The sequence below is a fragment of the Aaosphaeria arxii genome (assembly GCF_010015735.1).
Source record: "Aaosphaeria arxii CBS 175.79 unplaced genomic scaffold BU24scaffold_15, whole genome shotgun sequence".
Classification (NCBI taxonomy): domain Eukaryota; kingdom Fungi; phylum Ascomycota; class Dothideomycetes; order Pleosporales; genus Aaosphaeria; species Aaosphaeria arxii.
In genome coordinates, this window is record NW_022983488.1 from 509904 (window position 1) to 528732 (window position 18829).

Sequence of the window (18829 nt, forward strand, 5' to 3'; positions counted from 1 at the left end):
TCAAGCAGGCTGGAACGCGCGGATACCGTTTCCGTCAACGGATGTCCTTCACATCGAAGGGCGGATACGGAAAGCTTTGACCTTTTGTGAAATTACGAAGTGCACTGCAACGGAAATAGGTTTCCTTCCCATATCGAGGACCCAAATGCAAGGTTGAGGCTGCAATTAGTCTGCTACCCTGTTGGCTAACAACTCCGCACTTTTCTCCCCGCAATCATGGTGGTCCTCAAGCATGCGGTAAAGAATCAGCCACATAAGGACCGTTTGCGTGTGAAAGATGGAACAGAACTTGTGCACCAAGTACAACACAGCGTTGACTTGGGGAATCTTTCAAGATAAAGTCGCCGGTCATCCCACAACTACACTTCCACGACATCGACAAACATAGAGTCTTCTATCATTCAGCGATCGTCAATCGCATACCACTTCATCCTTATACTCACGACCATTCTCATTTCCTAACACAATGCCTGCAGGCGTGCTTCCCACCCAGGGAACGAGCGACCTTTCTAGGATCGAGGCGCCCGTCACCTTCAAGGCTTACTTGATATGCGCATTCGCAGCTTTTGGTGGCATCTTCTTCGGGTATGTCAAGAAATTTCCAGTACGCACTCCTCATTATTCGATTCACTGACCGTCGAAAGTTATGACATCGGATGGATGTCTGGTGTTCTCGGCATGCCGTACTATATCGAGATGTATACAGGACTCAAATACGACTGGGAATTGATGAAACCTGCCGACCCTGATATTGAGTTCTCTCTCTCGGCCCATGATAAGTCTCTCATGACATCTATTCTCTCGCTGGGAACATTCTTGGGTGCCATTGTGGCTGGAGACTGTGCCGATTTCATCGGGCGCCGTCTGACCATTATCGCCGGTTGCATAATTTTCTGCGGCGGATGTGTCCTTCAGGTCGCCAGTACAGACCAACTGGTCCTGATGGTCATGGGCCGCCTGATTGCAGGTCTTGGTGTGGGTTTCAACTCCGCTGTTGTTATCCTCTACATGGCGGAAATCGCTCCTCGAAAAGTGCGTGGTGCGTTGGTCGCCGGATATCAGATGTGCATGTAAGTTGGACAAACAAGATATCCAAAACTTTGGAAGATATGAAGCTTAGATCTGATTTCCGACAGAACGATCGGCCTCCTGCTCGCCAACTGCGTTGTCTATGCTACGCAAAATCGCAATGATACTGGATCGTACCGGATCCCGGTCGCCATACAGTTTCTCTGGGCGATCATTCTCGCCGTCGGGCTGTTTTTGCTTCGTATGTTCAACAATCACCATAATTTCGAGGAAGACTTCACTGACACTTAGAAGCTGAGTCGCCCCGTTACTGTGTGAAGAAAGGCCGGATTGACCAGGCAACCAAAGCCCTTTCGACCCTTCGAGGCCAACCAGTAGAATCGGAGTATATCAAGGGTGAACTGGCTGAAATCATTGCCAACCTCGAGATCGAAATGCATCTCATTCCTGATCAAGGTTATCTGCAATCATGGGTTGCTTGCTTCAAGGGCTCCTGGAGGAAGCCTAGCTCCAATATTCGACGCACCATTCTTGGAATGGGCGTTCAGGTGAGTCGAAATTCTCGAAAACTCCCTTCTTTTTGACCTCGGGGTCTCTTTCGACGACGAATCCGAATCTAATTCTTCATTGTATAGATGACGCAACAACTTGCTGGCGTGAATTTCATCTTTTATTTCGGCACAACCTTCTTCCAGCAGCTGAAGACTATCGACAACCCCTTCTTCATTTCGCTGATCACCTCTCTCGTAAATGTGGTTGCTACGCCCATTTCCTTCTGGACCATCGAGCGATTTGGTCGTCGAGTCCTACTTATCTACGGAGCGATAGGAATGGCACTCATGCAATGGGTCATTGCTGCTATCGGGATATCAGCTGGCCGAGCGGAGGCGCATAACCCAGCCGCCGTGAAGGCAATGATTGCCATCATCTGCCTTGACATCTTTGTCTTTGCGGCTACCTGGGGTCCCGCGGCCTGGGTAGTAGTCGGGGAAGCCTTCCCCCTGCCAATTCGATCTCGTGGAGTGGCTCTTTCCACAGCTTCTTGTTGGTTGTGGAACCTCGTCATCGCAACCATCACCCCATACCTGGTCGGTACCGATAGTTCGAGCGCTAACCTGGGCCCAAAGGTCTTCTTCATCTGGGGTGCATTCTGCGTTCTCTTGTTCCTTTTTGCGTACTTCCTTGTGCCGGAGATGAAAGGACTCTCGCTTGAACAAGTCGATCAAATGCTTGAAGAAGTGACTCCGCGCAAGAGCGCAGGTTGGGTCCCTACGACTACCTTTGCGGCCGAAGTCGGGATGGTGGAGAAAAATGTCGTCCAGCACGAGGAAATCGAAGAGCCACATACCCCGCGCAGTACTTAAGGCATAGCGACCTATAAGTACTTACTCAAATCATCGTACTGCCGTTAGATTACAATATTATTGCGAAGAGCGGCACAAGGTGCAAGTCATTATCGGCTGGGGGTCCCGGGGTGTTGTCTATATCTGAGATGCTGCGATCTTCATACATGAAAACTATTATATATTATCATTGTGCCTAATCCGATTCAATACCCCTACTTGCTATAGTTCATTACTTGAGTCTTGGATATAAGAAAGCTGTCATCCACCCAGCGAACTCTCTCGTCGTGATTCTCCAATATGTGCCCGTTTGATCGTTTGAGAATAGATTGGAGTATACCGTGGTATGGTAGGGCAAATGAGAATAATTTAGGATGATTATAGGTAGTGAGATCAGGACGCGCGATAGGGATCGAGAAATCACCTCTCACTCTTCGCAGGCCTGTCGACAATGTCAAATATCTAGTTCTCTCGACTTTTTCCTTGCTAGCAGGTCGTATCTGTGATGCTTCTCACTATAGAGGTGTCTGTATGCAGCGATCTGGGTATCTTGATATGTATAACTACTGAAAATTTATAGTTTCAATGTATTTCACCACTGTCACGCACTGAAACATGGATCATTTCCCAGCGACCAAAGTAAGACCATGTATCGTCGCACTGAATGGGGATTTATCACAAAATTTGTCTATGACTAGTCAACATGAGGACCGAGAAACGTCGACTGGGGTTAGACAAACGCACGGTATTTGATCAATTTAGTAACTTGTTGGCATTGTTCCTGATGACATGCGCAATCCGAATTAAAAGATGAAATGAGATTATCCGAACGAGGGGCTGAATGCATAGATGATAACAAAATATGGGACAGGAAATAGAAGAACCTATGAAAGGGTGAAAGAAGGTTTGATCACGTCACCTACAAGTAGAAAGAAATAAATGAACTGTCGAGTTGGCCCTCATGGACGAAAATCAACAAAAGAATATAGTGTCAGGAAATCGGCACGCCGATTTCAACCAGTCTTAGATCGTTCCGAAGACAGCCATGCTGGTGTAAGCTTGAGCATTTCCGTCAAAGAGAGTATTCCAATCGCACGATGAACCAAGGACAGCATTGTGAATCCAAGCACCTTCCCAATATGACAGACCAACAGCCCGAGCCCCTTGCACCTTGTTGAGAGTTGCTGCTGTCCTCTGAATCCAGGTGGTTTGGCCAGCCGGATCAAAAGTAATGTCTGCGGTGTCGAGTGGAAATGGATAATCTCCGTTCACGCAGGACACTGGCCAGTTTGTTTCAATAACCATGACCTCCTTGCCGTACCGGGTCACCAAGTTGTTTAGTGACGCCAACAGGTTCTCCTGAGTTGCAGCTTGTCCCCAGAAGGGATAGAATGACACGCCTAGCATGTCTACGTCTGACAAGGTGAATGGGCCTTCGCCTAGAACAAGGTCGTAGAACCACTGCATCTCTTCAGCGTTTTCGCCGTGTGATAGATGTACCTGTATCTTTGGTGGTGGACTCAAGCCCGAGTCGCGGATTGCGCGCGAGGCTGTATGTAGAAGCGTTGCAAGATTATGCGGCTGATCATATTTTCCTGTCGGCCATAATGTTCCCCCATTGATCTCGTTGCCGATCGTGATTGTTTCTGGAACAAGGCCGGCGTCGGCAAAGGTTTGGCATACTTGGTAAGTATACTGGTAGAGCTTGGTGGATAATTCCGAGATTTGAGTAGGCCAACCGGACGGGATGTCCTGCAAACCAGGGTTTGTCCAAGTATCGCTGTAATGTAAATTCAGGCCGAACTGCAGGCCGGCCGACTGAGCTCTTGCAGCGAGTTCGAGGTTGTACTGAATTCCATAGTCACCCTCAGTTGTCCATACTCGCTGTCGGACCATGTTAACACCACTGGCAACGAGGATTTGCTCCAACGGCTGAGCTACGCCGTTTACGTCCTTGTAGATAACACCATTGCGCTCCGACACTAGGAGAGATGACCAGTCGAATGCGCGATAGCGTAGTGCCCCTTCGGCACTTGAGACCAGCCCGCAAACTAGAAAGAAGAGTGAGGCAATCGAGAACATCATTATCACGACTTCATGTGATTGAATGAATTGAAGATCCCGAGGGTTATCGAAGCCCATTTCCACGAGAAGGCGGCAAATGCTCCTCCTATTATAATTGCTCTGATTGCAGGGCCTCTCTTAGACATGGATATTAAAGGCACATGTCCAATTCGCTTGAAACACCGATTGGAAAATCATCACGAAGCTGATGTTGAAGATCGTTACATGACTCTGGTACTCACATGGGATTTTCCTTCAATCTACCGAGGAGTGACATCCGAATTGAAACTTTCCAAATTGACACCTCAGCCAAGAAAATAATACATCCGTCTAATGTAGAACCTATCATTATTGTCTCGCTCACGAATGAACAATTTCTAGCGGGTGGTACAGACGGGTAACTGTTCGGAAACGGATCTCCACGCGGGTATCTCAGCCCCTTGCTTTTCCGCTTCCGCAAGCCTGGTTGGCCCAGACGGAAGGCGACAAGCGACCGACAATGTAACCGCATTGGGAGCCTACGATGTTTGCCAGGCCATACGATCGAACTTGTGGGAACAAGTTTCTCTGAAGCAAGATGCAATGATTGTTTCCAACATCATGTCAACATTCGAACACCCCCGCAATTCGATGCCCTTGTAGTCGGACCGTTGCACATCATTTCCAATATTGCTGTTACCCATGGGGTCTCCGCACTGTGAACCTGGTAGGTATGCGATGAATTTAAAATTTGGTATTTATACCTGGAGGTATCAGCAAGATATACGAGTATCTTCTGTCAGTAGTTCACTCAAAGGCAACGGACGTCGCTCTCAATATGAAGTGGACGAGTCTTTCCCACTGGCTAGCTGCTACAAGCCTCCTGAGTTCTGTGCATGGGCAAAACGAGTGGCCCGTACACGATAATGGGTTGAACGAAGTGGTGCAATGGTAGGTTGTCCACACTCTTATATCGCACCATATACTCCGTACTGATAGCTATGCAGGGATCATTATAGTGTCCTAGTCAACGGCCAAAGGTTTTTCTTCTGGACCGGAGAGGTAGGACGGATGTTAAACTGAAATGGCTTTCATATGTGAGGCTAACTTAGTGGCGCTGACAGCTCCACCAATGGCGGATTCCAGTCCCGGAGCTTTGGGAAGATATTCTCCAGAAACTGAAGGCCGCTGGGTAAGCTAAATCATCAACCTCATACACTGTCGATGTATCTAAGATTTGATAGATTTAATGGAATCGCCATCTATGAGCACTGGGGTAAGACCTAATCATCAACCATCTCAAGATCAAGTTCCTAATCAAGCACGCAGGCTGGCATGCACCAAACAACGAAACACTTGACTTTACCTCAGGTGCTCATAACTTCCTACCCATTTTCGATCTTGCGAAGAAGATTGGCTTGTACGTTGTCTACCGCCCAGGGCCTTACAGCAATGCTGAGTCTAACGGCGGAGGACTTCCCGGCTGGCTTACGACTGGAGAGTATGGCGCTTTGCGTGATCCGGATCCGAGATATACAGCAGAATGGTCAAGATACTGGGAACAAGTTGCCGACCTCGTGAAACCACACTTGGTTACGAACGGAGGTCCTGTGATCATGTGGCAATTGGAGAACGAATATGGGCATCAGTTCCTCGATCCCGATCTTAAAACGCCCAACCAGTCTGCCATCGACTACATGGAAACTCTGAACGACTACACTCGCGGATGGGGTATTGACGTTCCGTTCACCGCTAACAATCCAAACATGTGGACAAGGGCTTGGTCTAAGGATTATAGCAATGTCGGGGGCGAAGTAGACATGTATGGTCTGGATCATTATCCAGCATGCTGGAGCTGCAATCTCGAGGAGTGCCTTCCCGTCAATGGAGATGTCGAACACTTTACGGTGTTCGATTATTACAGTCACTTCAAAGATATCTCCCCCACTCAGCCTTCTTTCCTAATGGAGTTTCAAGGAGGTGCATACAATCCATGGGACGGCCCAGCAGGTGGTTGCCTCGAAAATATGGACGCCACTTGGGTCAATTTGTTCTTTCGGCACAATATTGCCCAAAAGGTGGTCGCGGTTAATGTCTACATGGCTTACGGCGGCACTAACTGGGGCAACATCGCTTACCCTTCAGTAGGCACGAGCTACGACTACAGCGCCCCGGTCCACGAAAATCGGCTGATTGGAGACAAATACTCCGAGACGAAATTGTTTGGACTTTTTATGAGAGTCGCACGCGATTATGCAAAGGTTAATCGTGTTGGCCTCAGTACCGCCTACTCGACGGATCCAAGCATCTTTACCACCGAGCTGAGAAATCCGGACACCAATGGCGCCTTTTACGTTGTTCGCCATGATTACTCTCCATCCAAGGAGATTACCCAGTTCCGTTTACACGTAACAACGAGTATTGGCAACCAAACCGTGCCGCAGCATGGAAACATCACATTGAACGGCACCGAGTCCAAGATTCTCGTAACAGACTTTCCTATTGGCTCTTCGGGGAAAAAGCTTGTCTACTCGACTGCTGAGATTCTTACTATCTCGGACCTTCATGATAGGCAGGTGATAGTTTTCTGGGCGCCTTCCGGTGAAACGGGAGAACTTCTACTTAAAGGGGCCAAAGAGGTAGAAGTCAAGAGTGGCCAAGACATCACTTTCCAGACTTCTACTCCAGATGGGCTCGTTGTGGCCTTCAATGTTGGCGAGACCCCTGGAGTCTTGGAATTCGACAACGGCGTGCAGGCAGTTATTGTAGACCGACAGACTGCCTACCGCTTCTGGGCCCCTACTCTGGAAAGTAATCCATTTGCTTGGGAGAACCAAACAGGTCAGTCACTTGTCATCGTGTTGTGGAACTATTATTCTGACTGATCAGTTATTGTCAATGGACCGGACTTGATCCGCGATGCCAAAATAGAAGAAGATGTGCTTTACCTCCATGGTGATTGGTCAATCCAACGCGACGTTGAAATTTGGGCACCTTCGACAGTCAAGAAAGTACACTTCAACGACAAGGAGATCAAAGTTGAAGAAACGAATTACAACAGTTTGGCAGGCGTGCTCGAAGAAGCTGAGGCTACCATTGAAAGCGTCCAGGCCTCTCTACCAGGCCTGACAGAATGGAAAGTAGCTGATGGCCTGCCCGAAGCAGCTTTAGACTACGATGACTCTCGATGGACTGGTAAATGTTCCGAATTGCGAAGAAGAGACAACAAGCTAACCAGATTTTCTCACAGATGCTGATCATATGACGACTTCCCATCCTGTTCCGCCTGATACATACCCAGTTCTGTTCGCAGATGAATATGGATACCAAGCAGGCAACCTCCTATGGCGCGGGCGATTTGATGCCACCGGTACAGAGGTCCCATCAGCAGTATATCTTCGGGTCATTGGAGGTCTAGGATTTGGCTGGTCAGCCTATCTAAACGGAAATTTCTTGGGAGCATGGCAAGGAGGCATGAAGAATAAAACTGGCGATCTAACGTTGGAGTTCCGTAATACAACACTTCATAAAGACCAAGAGAACGTCATCTTGGTTATTCAAGATACAATGGGAAAGGAGCAGCGAGAAGGCGCACTGGACCCCCGCGGAATTCTAAATGCGACATTGATCACCGCAGCAGGATCGCCGAAGAACTTCACATCCTGGAAAATTGCAGGTAACGCAGGGGGAAACCATCTCCTTGATCCTATTAAAGGAACATACAACGAAGGTGGTCTGCATGCAGAACGCCTCGGCTGGCATCTTCCAGGGTTCGATGATAGCAATTGGGAACTCGGCCAGCCAAGTGACGGTTTCAAGGGCGCAACTGCACGTTTCTATCGTACAGTGGTGCCACTCCATCTACCCAAAGGTTACGATATCAGCTTGGCATTCGAGCTAAATCATCCTACACGTGCAAAGCTTAGGGCACAGCTCTATGTCAATGGATATCAATTCGGAAGAATCATTCCCTTCTTTGGCAACCAAATCGAATTTCCAGGTAGGTTTTACCAGCCATTTGGCCTTTGCCGAGATTTAGTTAACAGTGTTTCTAGTATTCCCAGGGATCCTGGATTATGATGGCGACAATACTATCGGACTTAGCATTTGGGCCCTGGACGAGGCTGGCGGTGCTGTCGATATACAATTGAAGGTCTTGGGCGTTCACCGCTCGTCCCTCGATGTTTTCTTTGATGGGGAATATTTGAGACCCAAATGGACAGACCGCAGCGAGTATGCCTAATTCCATTCAACAATATTGACGAAAGAGAAACGTGTTTTGTAAAAGAACCCACTGTCAATGTTACAGGCTTGTTGGATTCCGTTGTTTTTTCATGGCAAGTCTATAGCAGGGGATGTTATGGAAACAAAGCGTAGGGTATTGAATTGAAAGATGGGCCAGGTAGCTACATGGACTGCCATTTCTCTTTAGTAGATTTGCTTGTGAGGCAAGAAGTCCCCTAGGCCCTGATAATCTGTTATTGGGTCCATTATAACTTTATTTAATGCATGCGATCTTAGAAATAAGCTTGTAATACCACACCTAGATGTCTTGCCCAAGCTCTACTCAGTGGCGCCAGCATTGGAAGTCTGCCTACGACATGTTAACACGTATTCATTTGATGACGACTTATGTTTCATTGCAATTATTCCACAATGGCCTAGATTCGCAGTTGTTAAAGATGTCAGAGCTTGTTTGACAGCACACGACTGATTTTAGGAACACACGCGACTCAACATTAGTGCTTCAGACTTGCAAAAACAAGTTTGAGTAAGATAGGGAGTATGAACTATCCTCCACTATAACTCTGTCACCTACTGTCGTACAATCGCAAGAAATTTTAATATAGAAGTTTCCATACGTACACGGCAGAATGGCGACACAGCCTTACGAGAATTATGAAGATTTCCTGTAAATGGGATGCTCTCTTACCACCAATCGAGGAAATCAAATGCTGTAAAGCGGCTACCTGCTTAGCAATTTCGCGTCCAATTCTATTCGACAAAATACAGGACGCATTGAGAACGTTACTCGGAACGAAACTGATATTCTATCTTCATCGTTGAGCTTCAGATGACAGCATCTCACCATTCCCTAAGCTCCCCACATGGACCACGAAACTCAGGCACAGGCCACGGAACTGAATTTTCGGACAGCTGCCTGACCTGCACCTCGTCGATTTCAATGCCCAGACCCGGGCCGGATGCTACATCAATATGTCCATTTTGCACCTTCCAGATTTCAGGATTCTTGATGTAGCTGGATATGTCCTGACCTGTAGAGTTGTAATGCATGCCTATTCCCATCTCCTGGATAGCAAAATTTGGAGTAGTCGCATCAACCTGTACATTTGCGGCTAAGGCAATGGGTCCCAACGGGCAATGAGGTGCTATTCCCACGTCATATACCTCGCACATCGCTGCAATCCGTCTAAGTTCAGATATGCCTCCAACATGGCAAATGTCAGGCTGCAAAACGTCCACACTTCCGTTTTCTAGGAAAGGTCTGGCATCCCAACGACTATATAACCGTTCTCCAAGAGCGATAGGAATGGTCGTGAGTCGCGATAATTGTTCAATAGAGCCCACATGCTCTGATAGGAGGGGTTCCTCGATGAACAACGGTGCATGTGGCTCAAGGGCCTTTGCCAGGCGTTTTGCCATAGGTTTATGCACACGACCATGAAAATCGACCGCAGCATCCAATCCTTGTTCTTTGACAGCCTTCAGCCTCTGGACGACCTCTTCGACTACCGATGGCGAATCTAGCCATGCAGTGTCTGCTGTACCGTTCATCTTGATAGTGTTGAAGCCTTGTTCCTTGCGAGATTGTCTATCGGCTGTCAACATGATTGTTCCAGGAAGGGTAGGAAAACGAACGCTTGAGCCACAACATCATCCGGCCTATCACCACCAATCCACGCATACACCCGTATCTTGTTTCTTACTTTGCCCCCCAGTAATTGATGAATAGGCACTCCGAGCTTCCGAGCTATTTCGGTCAGTTTGCCGTCAACCCATCGAGGAGATGGCGGGGTGATTTAAACCTTTCAAGTCCCAAAGGGCAATGTCAATTCCAGCCAATGCACTCATGAAGACTGGCCCGCCACGATAGAAACCTCCGCGCCATGAAAGTTGCCAGATATTTTCGATGTCACTGTCACGGTGATTAGAGCTGAAGAAGGTTCGCATGCGAAAAAATGTAGACTTACTCAGCCTCCAGTCCCTTATATCGCTCGAACCATGCGTCCAAACAGCCCTCCACTGCTTGTGTATGTCCCTCTAAAGATGCCTCTCCCCATCCCACTGCCCCAGTGTCATCGGTGATCTTAATGAAGAGCCATCGCGGCGGAACACGAAAATATTCCATGCTACTAATTAACCCCATTATGACGATATAACTGGCGAATTTCGAGGGAATGACAGCGGAGCGGATAGGATGAACGCGTAATGTCGCTGGATTGCGGGATGTTGGGTTTGCTCAGGCGAGATGTAGGCGAGCGAAGGTGTTCACATACTTAGATTACTATCGGGCGTGACAGCTCTAGCCATGTCTCTGACATTCACCAAGCTGGTTGCTGGGGAATACTAACTCCAATGATAGTGGATGGATTATGAGAATAATCATTTCTTCCGTTAAATATCCGCATCCGAGGCACGGAGCACGGAAACGCTAAGCTAGGAGCGGATATGCCAACGGACGAAATTACCTCCAACCTACGAATTGAAATTCCATGCTCATTACTATCATTCGAAGTTTCGTTCGAGTATTAATGTTCTAGTGTTAGAATTGAACTGGAAGTCATGAGAATTGAACTCTGGGCACATTGCCGAAAGAACCAAAAAGCTTCGTGTCGACTGGAATGACTTTTAAACGAAGGCACAGCATTATTGTTTCAGATTTTCTATACCATTCGAACTTTGCGCCTGCATCTCCATCTGCGAATAATTTACTTTTTATCTATATTTGTACTTAAGCTTCAAACGCTATCACACCTCAATCTTTATGGCACCTCTCATTCCCCCCAATGGTGTCTATGTACCCGTTCCTACATTCTTCAAGCCTCTCAGCCCCAACAGCTATCAGGCCGCCGTCGATGTCGAAACGCAAGCGGACCATGGGATATTCCTTGCCAAGTCGGGAATCAAAGGTCTTGTTCTTCTTGGGTCAACTGGTGAAGCTATCCATCTGTCCAAGTCAGAGCGGTTTGACCTTGTCGCTGGTGTGAGGGAGGCTTTGGAGCAGGGCGGGTATAAGAACTACCCCATAATGGCTGGCGTACTCACAAATGGCCTCGACGAAACCCTAGAATGGCTCGAGGATTATGCCAGAGCAGGGGCACAATGGGGTCTCGTGTTGACTCCTGGCTACTTTGGCAAAGCTGCGAGTCAGGATAATATCAAGGCTTGGTATACTATTATCGCGGATAGAAGTCCAATTCCTATCTTGATGTATGTATGCTCTCTTCATCTTGAATAGTGTGATATGGACCATTAATTACTCGGGGTTGTTAGATACAATTATCCTGGCGTTACCAACCAAGTTATGATCGAACCGGACACCTTTAGGGATCTGGCCCAGCATCATAATATTGTCGGATGCAAAATGTAGGTGTTCTTAACAACCGTTCTTACCGACAGTAATTAGCTCACAGTAGCGATAGGTCTCATGGCGATGTTTCAATTCATGTACAAGTATCGTCTGACCCTCGAATTGACCATTCGCAATTTCGAGTATTTAGCGGTTTTGCACAGCATCTCGGGCCAATTGTACTGTTCGGGGCAGCTGGTGTAATCGACGGTCTGTCTGCATTTTATCCCAAGACGGTTGTAAGATTGATGGAGCTTGCAGCGAAGCGTCCTGTAGATCAGGATAACTTAGATGAGATACGACGGCTTCAATACGCAGTGAGTCGTGCAGAGGACTTCATTGGAAAAACTGGAATCATTGGAATACGCGAGGGAATCATACAAGTCACTGGAATGGGCTCTAGTGAAGGGGGTAGGCTTCCACTTCAGGGCAGACTGAGTCTGCAAACATGGAGTGCGCTGCGGGAATCGTTGTTGACTGACGTAGAGGGCTTCGAGGCTGTGTTATGATCGCACAAGACGAACATTTATTAGAACACATATCTAACCGCCATGAGATTTCATAGTAGCATGGCCTGAGCAAATTTAACCCAGCACAGTTTGTTTGCTATAGACTTTAGTGCTTTGCCGTCGCTTCGGTGGCAATGGTGACTCGTTGCGAATCGTGAATGGAACCTAGATCACGACTGTGAAAGGGTATAGAGCTCAAGACTTACCGCTGGTATCATTCACATTTACTTATTGAAACTCAATTCCCAGCCCTGGAAGTGAACTCAAAAATATTAGTAGATGAGAATAGTCTGACAAAGAGCCTATGTAGCATCGCGATCGGCGTCCCACGCTCGCAGCCGACGAACGACCTGTGCAGATCTTTGCACCGAGTACACAAGCAGTATTATGATCTTCAGAGGGTTGCTTTTGGACATAATTCGTACTTGTTCTCGCATGCTCTATCAGAGTTACTATTGAAATAGATTATTGATTGTGTATCCGTTCTCCCAACGGAAGACAATACTGCGGGGTACTGGAGCTAGCGAAGATAGTTCGTCGTGATTGAAAATGGGTTAGAATTATTCCATGTATGGTTAAGCTTTTCCGTCATCCGTCCCTATATCAACTATTGATCCTCTCCGTCGCCCGTTGGCTCTTGATTCTTCTCACCAGTGCTGTGACATGGATATGGACGTTAAGCCGTGAAACTATCCATCCGCATCGCCCGCCTACTTCCCTGTCGATCCGTATCCGTCTGCTTGTTAGAACGACCACCAACAAGAAACATGGATCGGGAGACAAACCGAGTGCGCGTTTCCCGTGCCTGTGATCGCTGCAAGAAGTAAGACGGCAATGCGGTGGCACTCTCCACAGCTACGACCCCATACTGATGTAAATTCCGCGTAGAAGAAAGATCAGGTGCACTGGCACGCAGCCGTGTAATATTTGCATTCGAGCAGCAGCATACTGCCTTTACACTACACCCCACAATCGGGGTCGACGCCCTCCCCCAGTAGCTCCATCCAACTTACAGCAACCAGGAAGCACCGACAGAAATGAGAATGCCAATGATTTGGATGAAAGCTCATTGCACTATCAATCCAACATTCAGCCTTTGTCGCAAGCTGCGCGGGAGCGTTCGCCAGATGTCATCATGACAGCAGCTGAGCCGCCCTCCCGGGCCTCACCAGCACCTGCTCTAGCAGACCTTCAGGGCCACTATGTCGGGCCCGCTTCTGGTGTTTCCTTTCTGCAACGGATCCAGAAACAACTCCATCACAGCGACCGTACGTGGTCCACTTTCACATTTGGGGATGCACCTCTCCCTGAGTTTGATCCGACTTGCTGTGTCATGATGTCCAGGGAAGAGACAACTCGCCTTTTCGAGAGATACTTCGACTTCACTGTGCCTGTAGACCGGTTTTTGCACCGGCAAACTCTTGAAGCTTGGCTTGCAGAGTTTCACGATACAATGGGTGCTATGAGGAACAATGATCATGCACCTGCAAGGCGAGCCGTCTTGTGGATGGTCTTTGCATTAGCCCAGGAACACATGAACCAGAACCAAACTACAGGGAACGATAATAATGATAGAAGGTTGGGAATTGCACTCGCCTTTTATGGAATCTAGAATCCGTGACTAATCAGTCGTTATCAGCACTCGCTTTTTTCTAGCAGCCGATTATCAACTGTCTAGAGAGAGGGGAGCAGTAAGTCTCGCTAGCGTCCAGGCACGCCTGTGCCAATGCCTCTGGCTCCTTTCCCAGTCACGTATGAACCATTGCTGGCAATTATTTGGATCCGCTGCACGTCTAGCTCTCGCCCTTGGACTGCATCGTTGCGGTCGTGCAGAACCAGCCATTGCCTGCAACAGGATCGAACTTGAAAGCAGCCGAAGAACGTTTTGGAATGCGTATTGCCTTGATAATTACCTTAGTATAGTCTTTGGCAGACCAAGATTGTTCCACGACGAAGACGTGGATCAGGAGTTACCGTCTTCTGCAGATGACGCAGACATATTTGCCGATCATATTGCTCCTCAGAGTGACCATGCTTATTCTATCATGCTTGCCCCCGTTGCATATTTCAAGTAGGGCGCATGCCAAATGACTTGTAACAGATCCTTTTACTAACTGTTGGCACCAGACTCTCTCGCATTGTCAGCATGATATTGCGGGATCTTTATCCTATACGTCCTTTACGTACTGCTGATCGATGCGCTTTTGCCGCCAAGTACTCTCAAAACCTCAAAACATGGCGTGCAGAGGTCCCTCGTTTTCTTAACGCAGAGAACAAGGATAGAGCTCCACTCATTCCCATATTTCAGCGTCAGCGAAACATACTGAACCTTGCCTATTGGCACACTGTCATTCTTACACACAGGCCTTTCCTACTAAGTAATCGGATCCATATAACCAACACTAGCCGTGCTAGCCAACTGGGTCCACATAGAGCACAAATCGAGGAGAGTGTAGACCAGTGTCTTCGTGCTGCATTGTGCGTAGTCGAAATAATGAACGAACTTAGCAACTCTGGCCAGATGTTTCGGTCTTTTTGGGTCAGTCACTCTCATTTTTGATAACCACTTTTGTTTGTCTTTCAACTTGCTAACCATTCAAATATAGTTGTCTTCATACTTCACCTTCTCCGCCGCTGCTATCCTCTACGTTTACACGGTGCAACAAAGAACCGCTCCTCCCGCGGAATGCCAAAATTATTACTTCGCTGCGACACAGTGCCAGAGACATTTGGCCAACCTAGCCGAGCCTGGTTCGCTTGTTGAAAGATACTGCCTTGTTCTAGAGGAGCTTCGTAAAGAAGCCCTCAGCGTGATCGAGAGACCGCTGCGCCCTGCCGGTTCTGATATGATCGAAAGTGGGGTTCCTCCAATTAACATCGATCAAGGCCCAAGTGTGCTTGATGGTCAAGTGTCGTTCCCTAATCCCGGGGTGGGAGATCCAGTCGACTTCCAGTCTAGCCCTGAGAACTCCCTGGCGGATATGGCTGCCTGGTTACAATTCGAATCTATGGTGAATTTCCAAAGCTCAACCCATTATTTTCAAAGGAAAAAGAAATGCTAATAGCTGGATAGGCAGTTTCTGGTTTCAGCCAGCACCCCCAATGGTTTAACGGCATCGTGTACACTGAAGGGCCGCAATAGTAATGATGATGATTCAAACTATATCAGTGGAAATCCGAGATAGACTCCGGACGTATCTAGCTCTGTATTCAAGACGAGGCCTATCCTTGGCCCAGTTCCAGTCACGGCTGGATAGGTAGCTTTGACGATTGAAACTTTCTACGCAAAAAGGGTCTATGATTAGGTGTTTTCGTATCAAGTTTTATTTGGGATATCGAAAGCTGTATACTTGCGTTTTATTTTTGTGTACCGATACAAGTCGCTATGGAAACGATACTCTGGATCATCGTCGATTGGTGATGTAGCAACATCATGTACGCTTAAAGCAACCCGAGTTTTTGGCTTTTTCTCGTTGGGCTTTGCATGGGGCGATATTGCGCGTTGTATGAATTTGTATCTCTATTCCTATAACAAGTTCTTCCATGGGTTTCGGTGCCTTCGAAGGCTGTCCTGGGGCGTTTATAATCTTAGTATTCCTCAACACTACAGCATACTACGACCGTTGATTGTGGTTTAAGATTTTGCACTTCCCATCTTGCCGCTAGCAACATTTAGAAGCTTGCCTAAATCTTTCGTTCTTCGATGAAAATACATGGCACGAGAAACAGAAGCACGGAAGAAATAGTGATTACTTACTAGTAGACTTGTACGGAGAAATGTCAGTCGAGGGGAAGAATTCTTTGCGCTGATTGTATCTCTATAATCATATACTAAGGATGAATGCTTTCTAATATTGCCTCTAGAATACATAAAACTCCTACTGCTCCAGGGTCTGGAACCAGTTCCCAGGCCTTACTTTCAACGTAAACTGCGCGACCTAATGATGCTTGCATACCTTTGGTAGCTTCGACGCCCCGTCTTGCAGCATCCACTGCCTCGGGGAGGGTAGAGCCCGAAGAGAGGCCTACAATAAAAGGTTCAAGTGCATCCATCATCGTTCGATCCCCTTGTCGAGCTGGCGTAGCTTGTTGGAGCTTTCCAAGAGCTGTTGTAGCTACTCCAATCCACTCACTAGACGTCATGAAGTCCACTTCAATATTACGTAGCGCGCCAGCGAGCGCAGCGAAGAAAATGCCATAAAGAGCTCCAGAGGTTCCGTCCATATTTTGCTCAATAACATCTGTTAGTCCCAAAATAGCGGAGCCAATATCGTCGATTGCACTGGCATGTTGCATGTATGTGAGAATGGACTTTGCTCCTCGAGCTAACGTGATCCCGCAGTCACCATCCCCAACGATTGTGTCATAATATGTAATTCGTGACTCTGCATCAATGACTCTCGTACAAGCCTGCGTCACAGTGCCACTAAAAGTGTCCCAGTCGACTGGCATGTTATTAGCACATATATAATGCATCATATAGTAATCACAATAAGTAGATGGGCTTAACGAACACTTGATGATAGGATGCGAGAGCAGGGATGGTTGAGCCACATCATACTCTAACGAGCCATGGATCGTTCTTGCATCGTCCTTGTTGAGAAATCTCGCTTTGATCCAACCCGGAGCATCGGTGGGAACATCGATGTACTTCAACATGTCCCGCGTTGCATTCAGCAATGTTATACTGAATCCTAGACCATTGAGACTCGTCATGTACGTTCCAAATAGAATTCTGATTGGCTTGATACTTCTTGCAGCTACGCAATATATTGTCAGCATCTTCTATAATCGAGCGGCTGGAGTTTTGGAGTCTTACCCAGGGAATTAATGATTGTTGTAGTGATTCCGCCGAATTCGAGTTGAGAAACGCCTCCCAAGTTGTTCACAAGCAATACGATGTCTTGTGCGTGAGAGAATTGGACATAGGCTTTGTCGTCATCCTGCTCGTTGAGGAGTTGATCGAGCATTCCATCAATGAGTTTTGCAAGAGCCGGTCGAGGGCTCAATACCTGGGAGCCTGGTTCATTGTGAATTCCCATGCCGATCTCGACTTGGTCATCATTGCTAGTCAGAAGTGGTTCCCTTCCTGGTATCTGAACATGTTGCAATGACGCCCCAATTGTTGCTAGGTTTTCCGTGATCTGTTTCCCAAGCACTAGCAAGTCATCGAGATCTGTGCCTACCTCAAGGCTATACGCCCCGAGTATTTTCTCCACGAGCACGGTACCTGCCAAACCCCGCCTGCCCACTTTGCCGCTCTTCTTTCGTCCTACTGCAACGTCATCCCCAACAACCAATACTGCAGTAGGGATTCCCAGACTTGCTCTCGCCTTTTCGGCCGCAAGATAGAAATGCAACATGTCTCCAGTGTAGTTCTTGATAATTAAAAGAACTCCACGGGGAGTTGCAATGCGTTTGATGCCTGAGAATATCTGTGCAACGCTAGGCGACGCAAAAACGGACCCCGAGACTGCTGCTGTGAGCATACCATTGCCCACATATCCTGCATGTGCCGGCTCATGTCCCGCTCCTCCCCCTGCGACTAGGGCGACGTGGTTGCCAGCAAACTTATTCTCCCATAATACTGTTTCTCGCTGTTAGTTTCAACGGATAGAGGGAGGAGCAATGGATAGAGGCAGGGAGTCACTTGAATGATGGACATACCCTTTGAGACCTTGTCAAATGAAAGGCCTGGCTTTGTCCATACAAGCGATTCAAGACTCTCTACAACAAGAATATCAGAGTCATCGTAGAATGTTTGAACCATCTTGAGCGACTAGTTGAAAATTCATAAACCGACTTATAGCCGCGTTGAGATAAATGAGGTAAGAACAAATCCCAAGTCGCTGAACCAACGTCAATATCATCCCATATATACACAGCTTGTTAGTTGTAGAGTTATTGAGATGCGATATTGAAAAGAATAAAATACAGATTAGCGCGGATAATTGAAATTCGGATGGCTTCATCTGTCGACTCAGGCGCAGGTGTAATTGCATGCAGATCTAGACTGTCCTTGGATTGCAGAGGACTATCTTGGAGATCCGTCTCACATGTGACCTGTACGCACAACATTATCTACAAAGAGCGTATTCCATTGCACACAGCTTCCGTGAGCAAAGTTTTTCCGCGCCTGTTTCTGCGCGTGCAGTGTTTCCGTATCCGGATCATTTCCGTCGCTAGCCCGGCTTCGCGCTACCACACTTCTCTAGAACCATTGTGAAGTGTGATGGAAACATCGTTGCTAATGTTGATTACCATTTCGGAAGGCAATTACAGAATTTCAAAGAGAGCATGTGCAAAAAATAGCT

General features: G+C 47.5%; 7 protein-coding genes across 7 annotated transcripts; 4 read left to right on the top strand and 3 right to left on the bottom strand.

Moving 5' to 3' along the window:
• Positions 1–466: 466 nt before the first annotated feature.
• Positions 467–2393, top strand: BU24DRAFT_474560 (general substrate transporter; the record flags this gene model as incomplete). Its single annotated transcript, XM_033532849.1, has 5 exons — positions 467–585; positions 645–1070; positions 1137–1270; positions 1324–1577; positions 1665–2393. 5 exons carry the CDS (start codon positions 467–469, stop codon positions 2391–2393), a joined length of 1662 nt encoding a protein of 553 aa, XP_033377437.1.
• Positions 2394–3260: 867 nt separating this feature from the next.
• Positions 3261–5119, bottom strand: BU24DRAFT_445292 (glycoside hydrolase family 53 protein; the record flags this gene model as incomplete). The annotated part of the gene is made up of 2 exons (XM_033530684.1): positions 3261–4423; positions 4978–5119. The coding sequence occupies 2 exons, from the start codon at positions 5117–5119 to the stop codon at positions 3396–3398; spliced, it is 1170 nt and encodes a 389-aa protein (XP_033377438.1). The 3' UTR covers positions 3261–3395.
• Positions 5120–5253: 134 nt separating this feature from the next.
• On the top strand, positions 5254–8664 carry BU24DRAFT_474565 (glycoside hydrolase family 35 protein; the record flags this gene model as incomplete). Its single annotated transcript, XM_033532850.1, has 9 exons — positions 5254–5366; positions 5423–5477; positions 5540–5607; positions 5660–5691; positions 5745–6242; positions 6351–7256; positions 7305–7610; positions 7666–8415; positions 8471–8664. 9 exons carry the CDS (start codon positions 5254–5256, stop codon positions 8656–8658), a joined length of 2916 nt encoding a protein of 971 aa, XP_033377439.1. The 3' UTR covers positions 8659–8664.
• Positions 8665–9385: 721 nt separating this feature from the next.
• BU24DRAFT_445293 (D-galactonate dehydratase) lies at positions 9386–11000 on the bottom strand. The gene is made up of 4 exons (XM_033530685.1): positions 10628–11000; positions 10463–10572; positions 10296–10407; positions 9386–10248 (listed from the first exon to the last, which is right to left on the bottom strand). Exons 1-4 carry the CDS (start codon positions 10801–10803, stop codon positions 9501–9503), a joined length of 1146 nt encoding a protein of 381 aa, XP_033377440.1. The 5' UTR covers positions 10804–11000; the 3' UTR covers positions 9386–9500.
• A 421-nt stretch (positions 11001–11421) lies between these two features.
• On the top strand, positions 11422–12515 carry BU24DRAFT_474575 (aldolase; the record flags this gene model as incomplete). Its single annotated transcript, XM_033532851.1, has 3 exons — positions 11422–11867; positions 11931–12023; positions 12080–12515. The coding sequence occupies 3 exons, from the start codon at positions 11422–11424 to the stop codon at positions 12513–12515; spliced, it is 975 nt and encodes a 324-aa protein (XP_033377441.1).
• A 658-nt stretch (positions 12516–13173) lies between these two features.
• On the top strand, positions 13174–16016 carry BU24DRAFT_497644 (uncharacterized protein). Its single transcript, XM_033534294.1, has 6 exons — positions 13174–13338; positions 13404–14093; positions 14155–14586; positions 14643–15054; positions 15122–15526; positions 15589–16016. Exons 1-6 carry the CDS (start codon positions 13283–13285, stop codon positions 15655–15657), a joined length of 2064 nt encoding a protein of 687 aa, XP_033377442.1. The 5' UTR covers positions 13174–13282; the 3' UTR covers positions 15658–16016.
• A 330-nt stretch (positions 16017–16346) lies between these two features.
• BU24DRAFT_474585 (dihydroxyacetone kinase) lies at positions 16347–18285 on the bottom strand (the record flags this gene model as incomplete). Its single annotated transcript, XM_033532852.1, has 4 exons — positions 16347–16960; positions 17030–17275; positions 17335–18108; positions 18183–18285. 4 exons carry the CDS (start codon positions 18283–18285, stop codon positions 16347–16349), a joined length of 1737 nt encoding a protein of 578 aa, XP_033377443.1.
• Between the last annotated feature and the right edge of the window lie 544 nt (positions 18286–18829).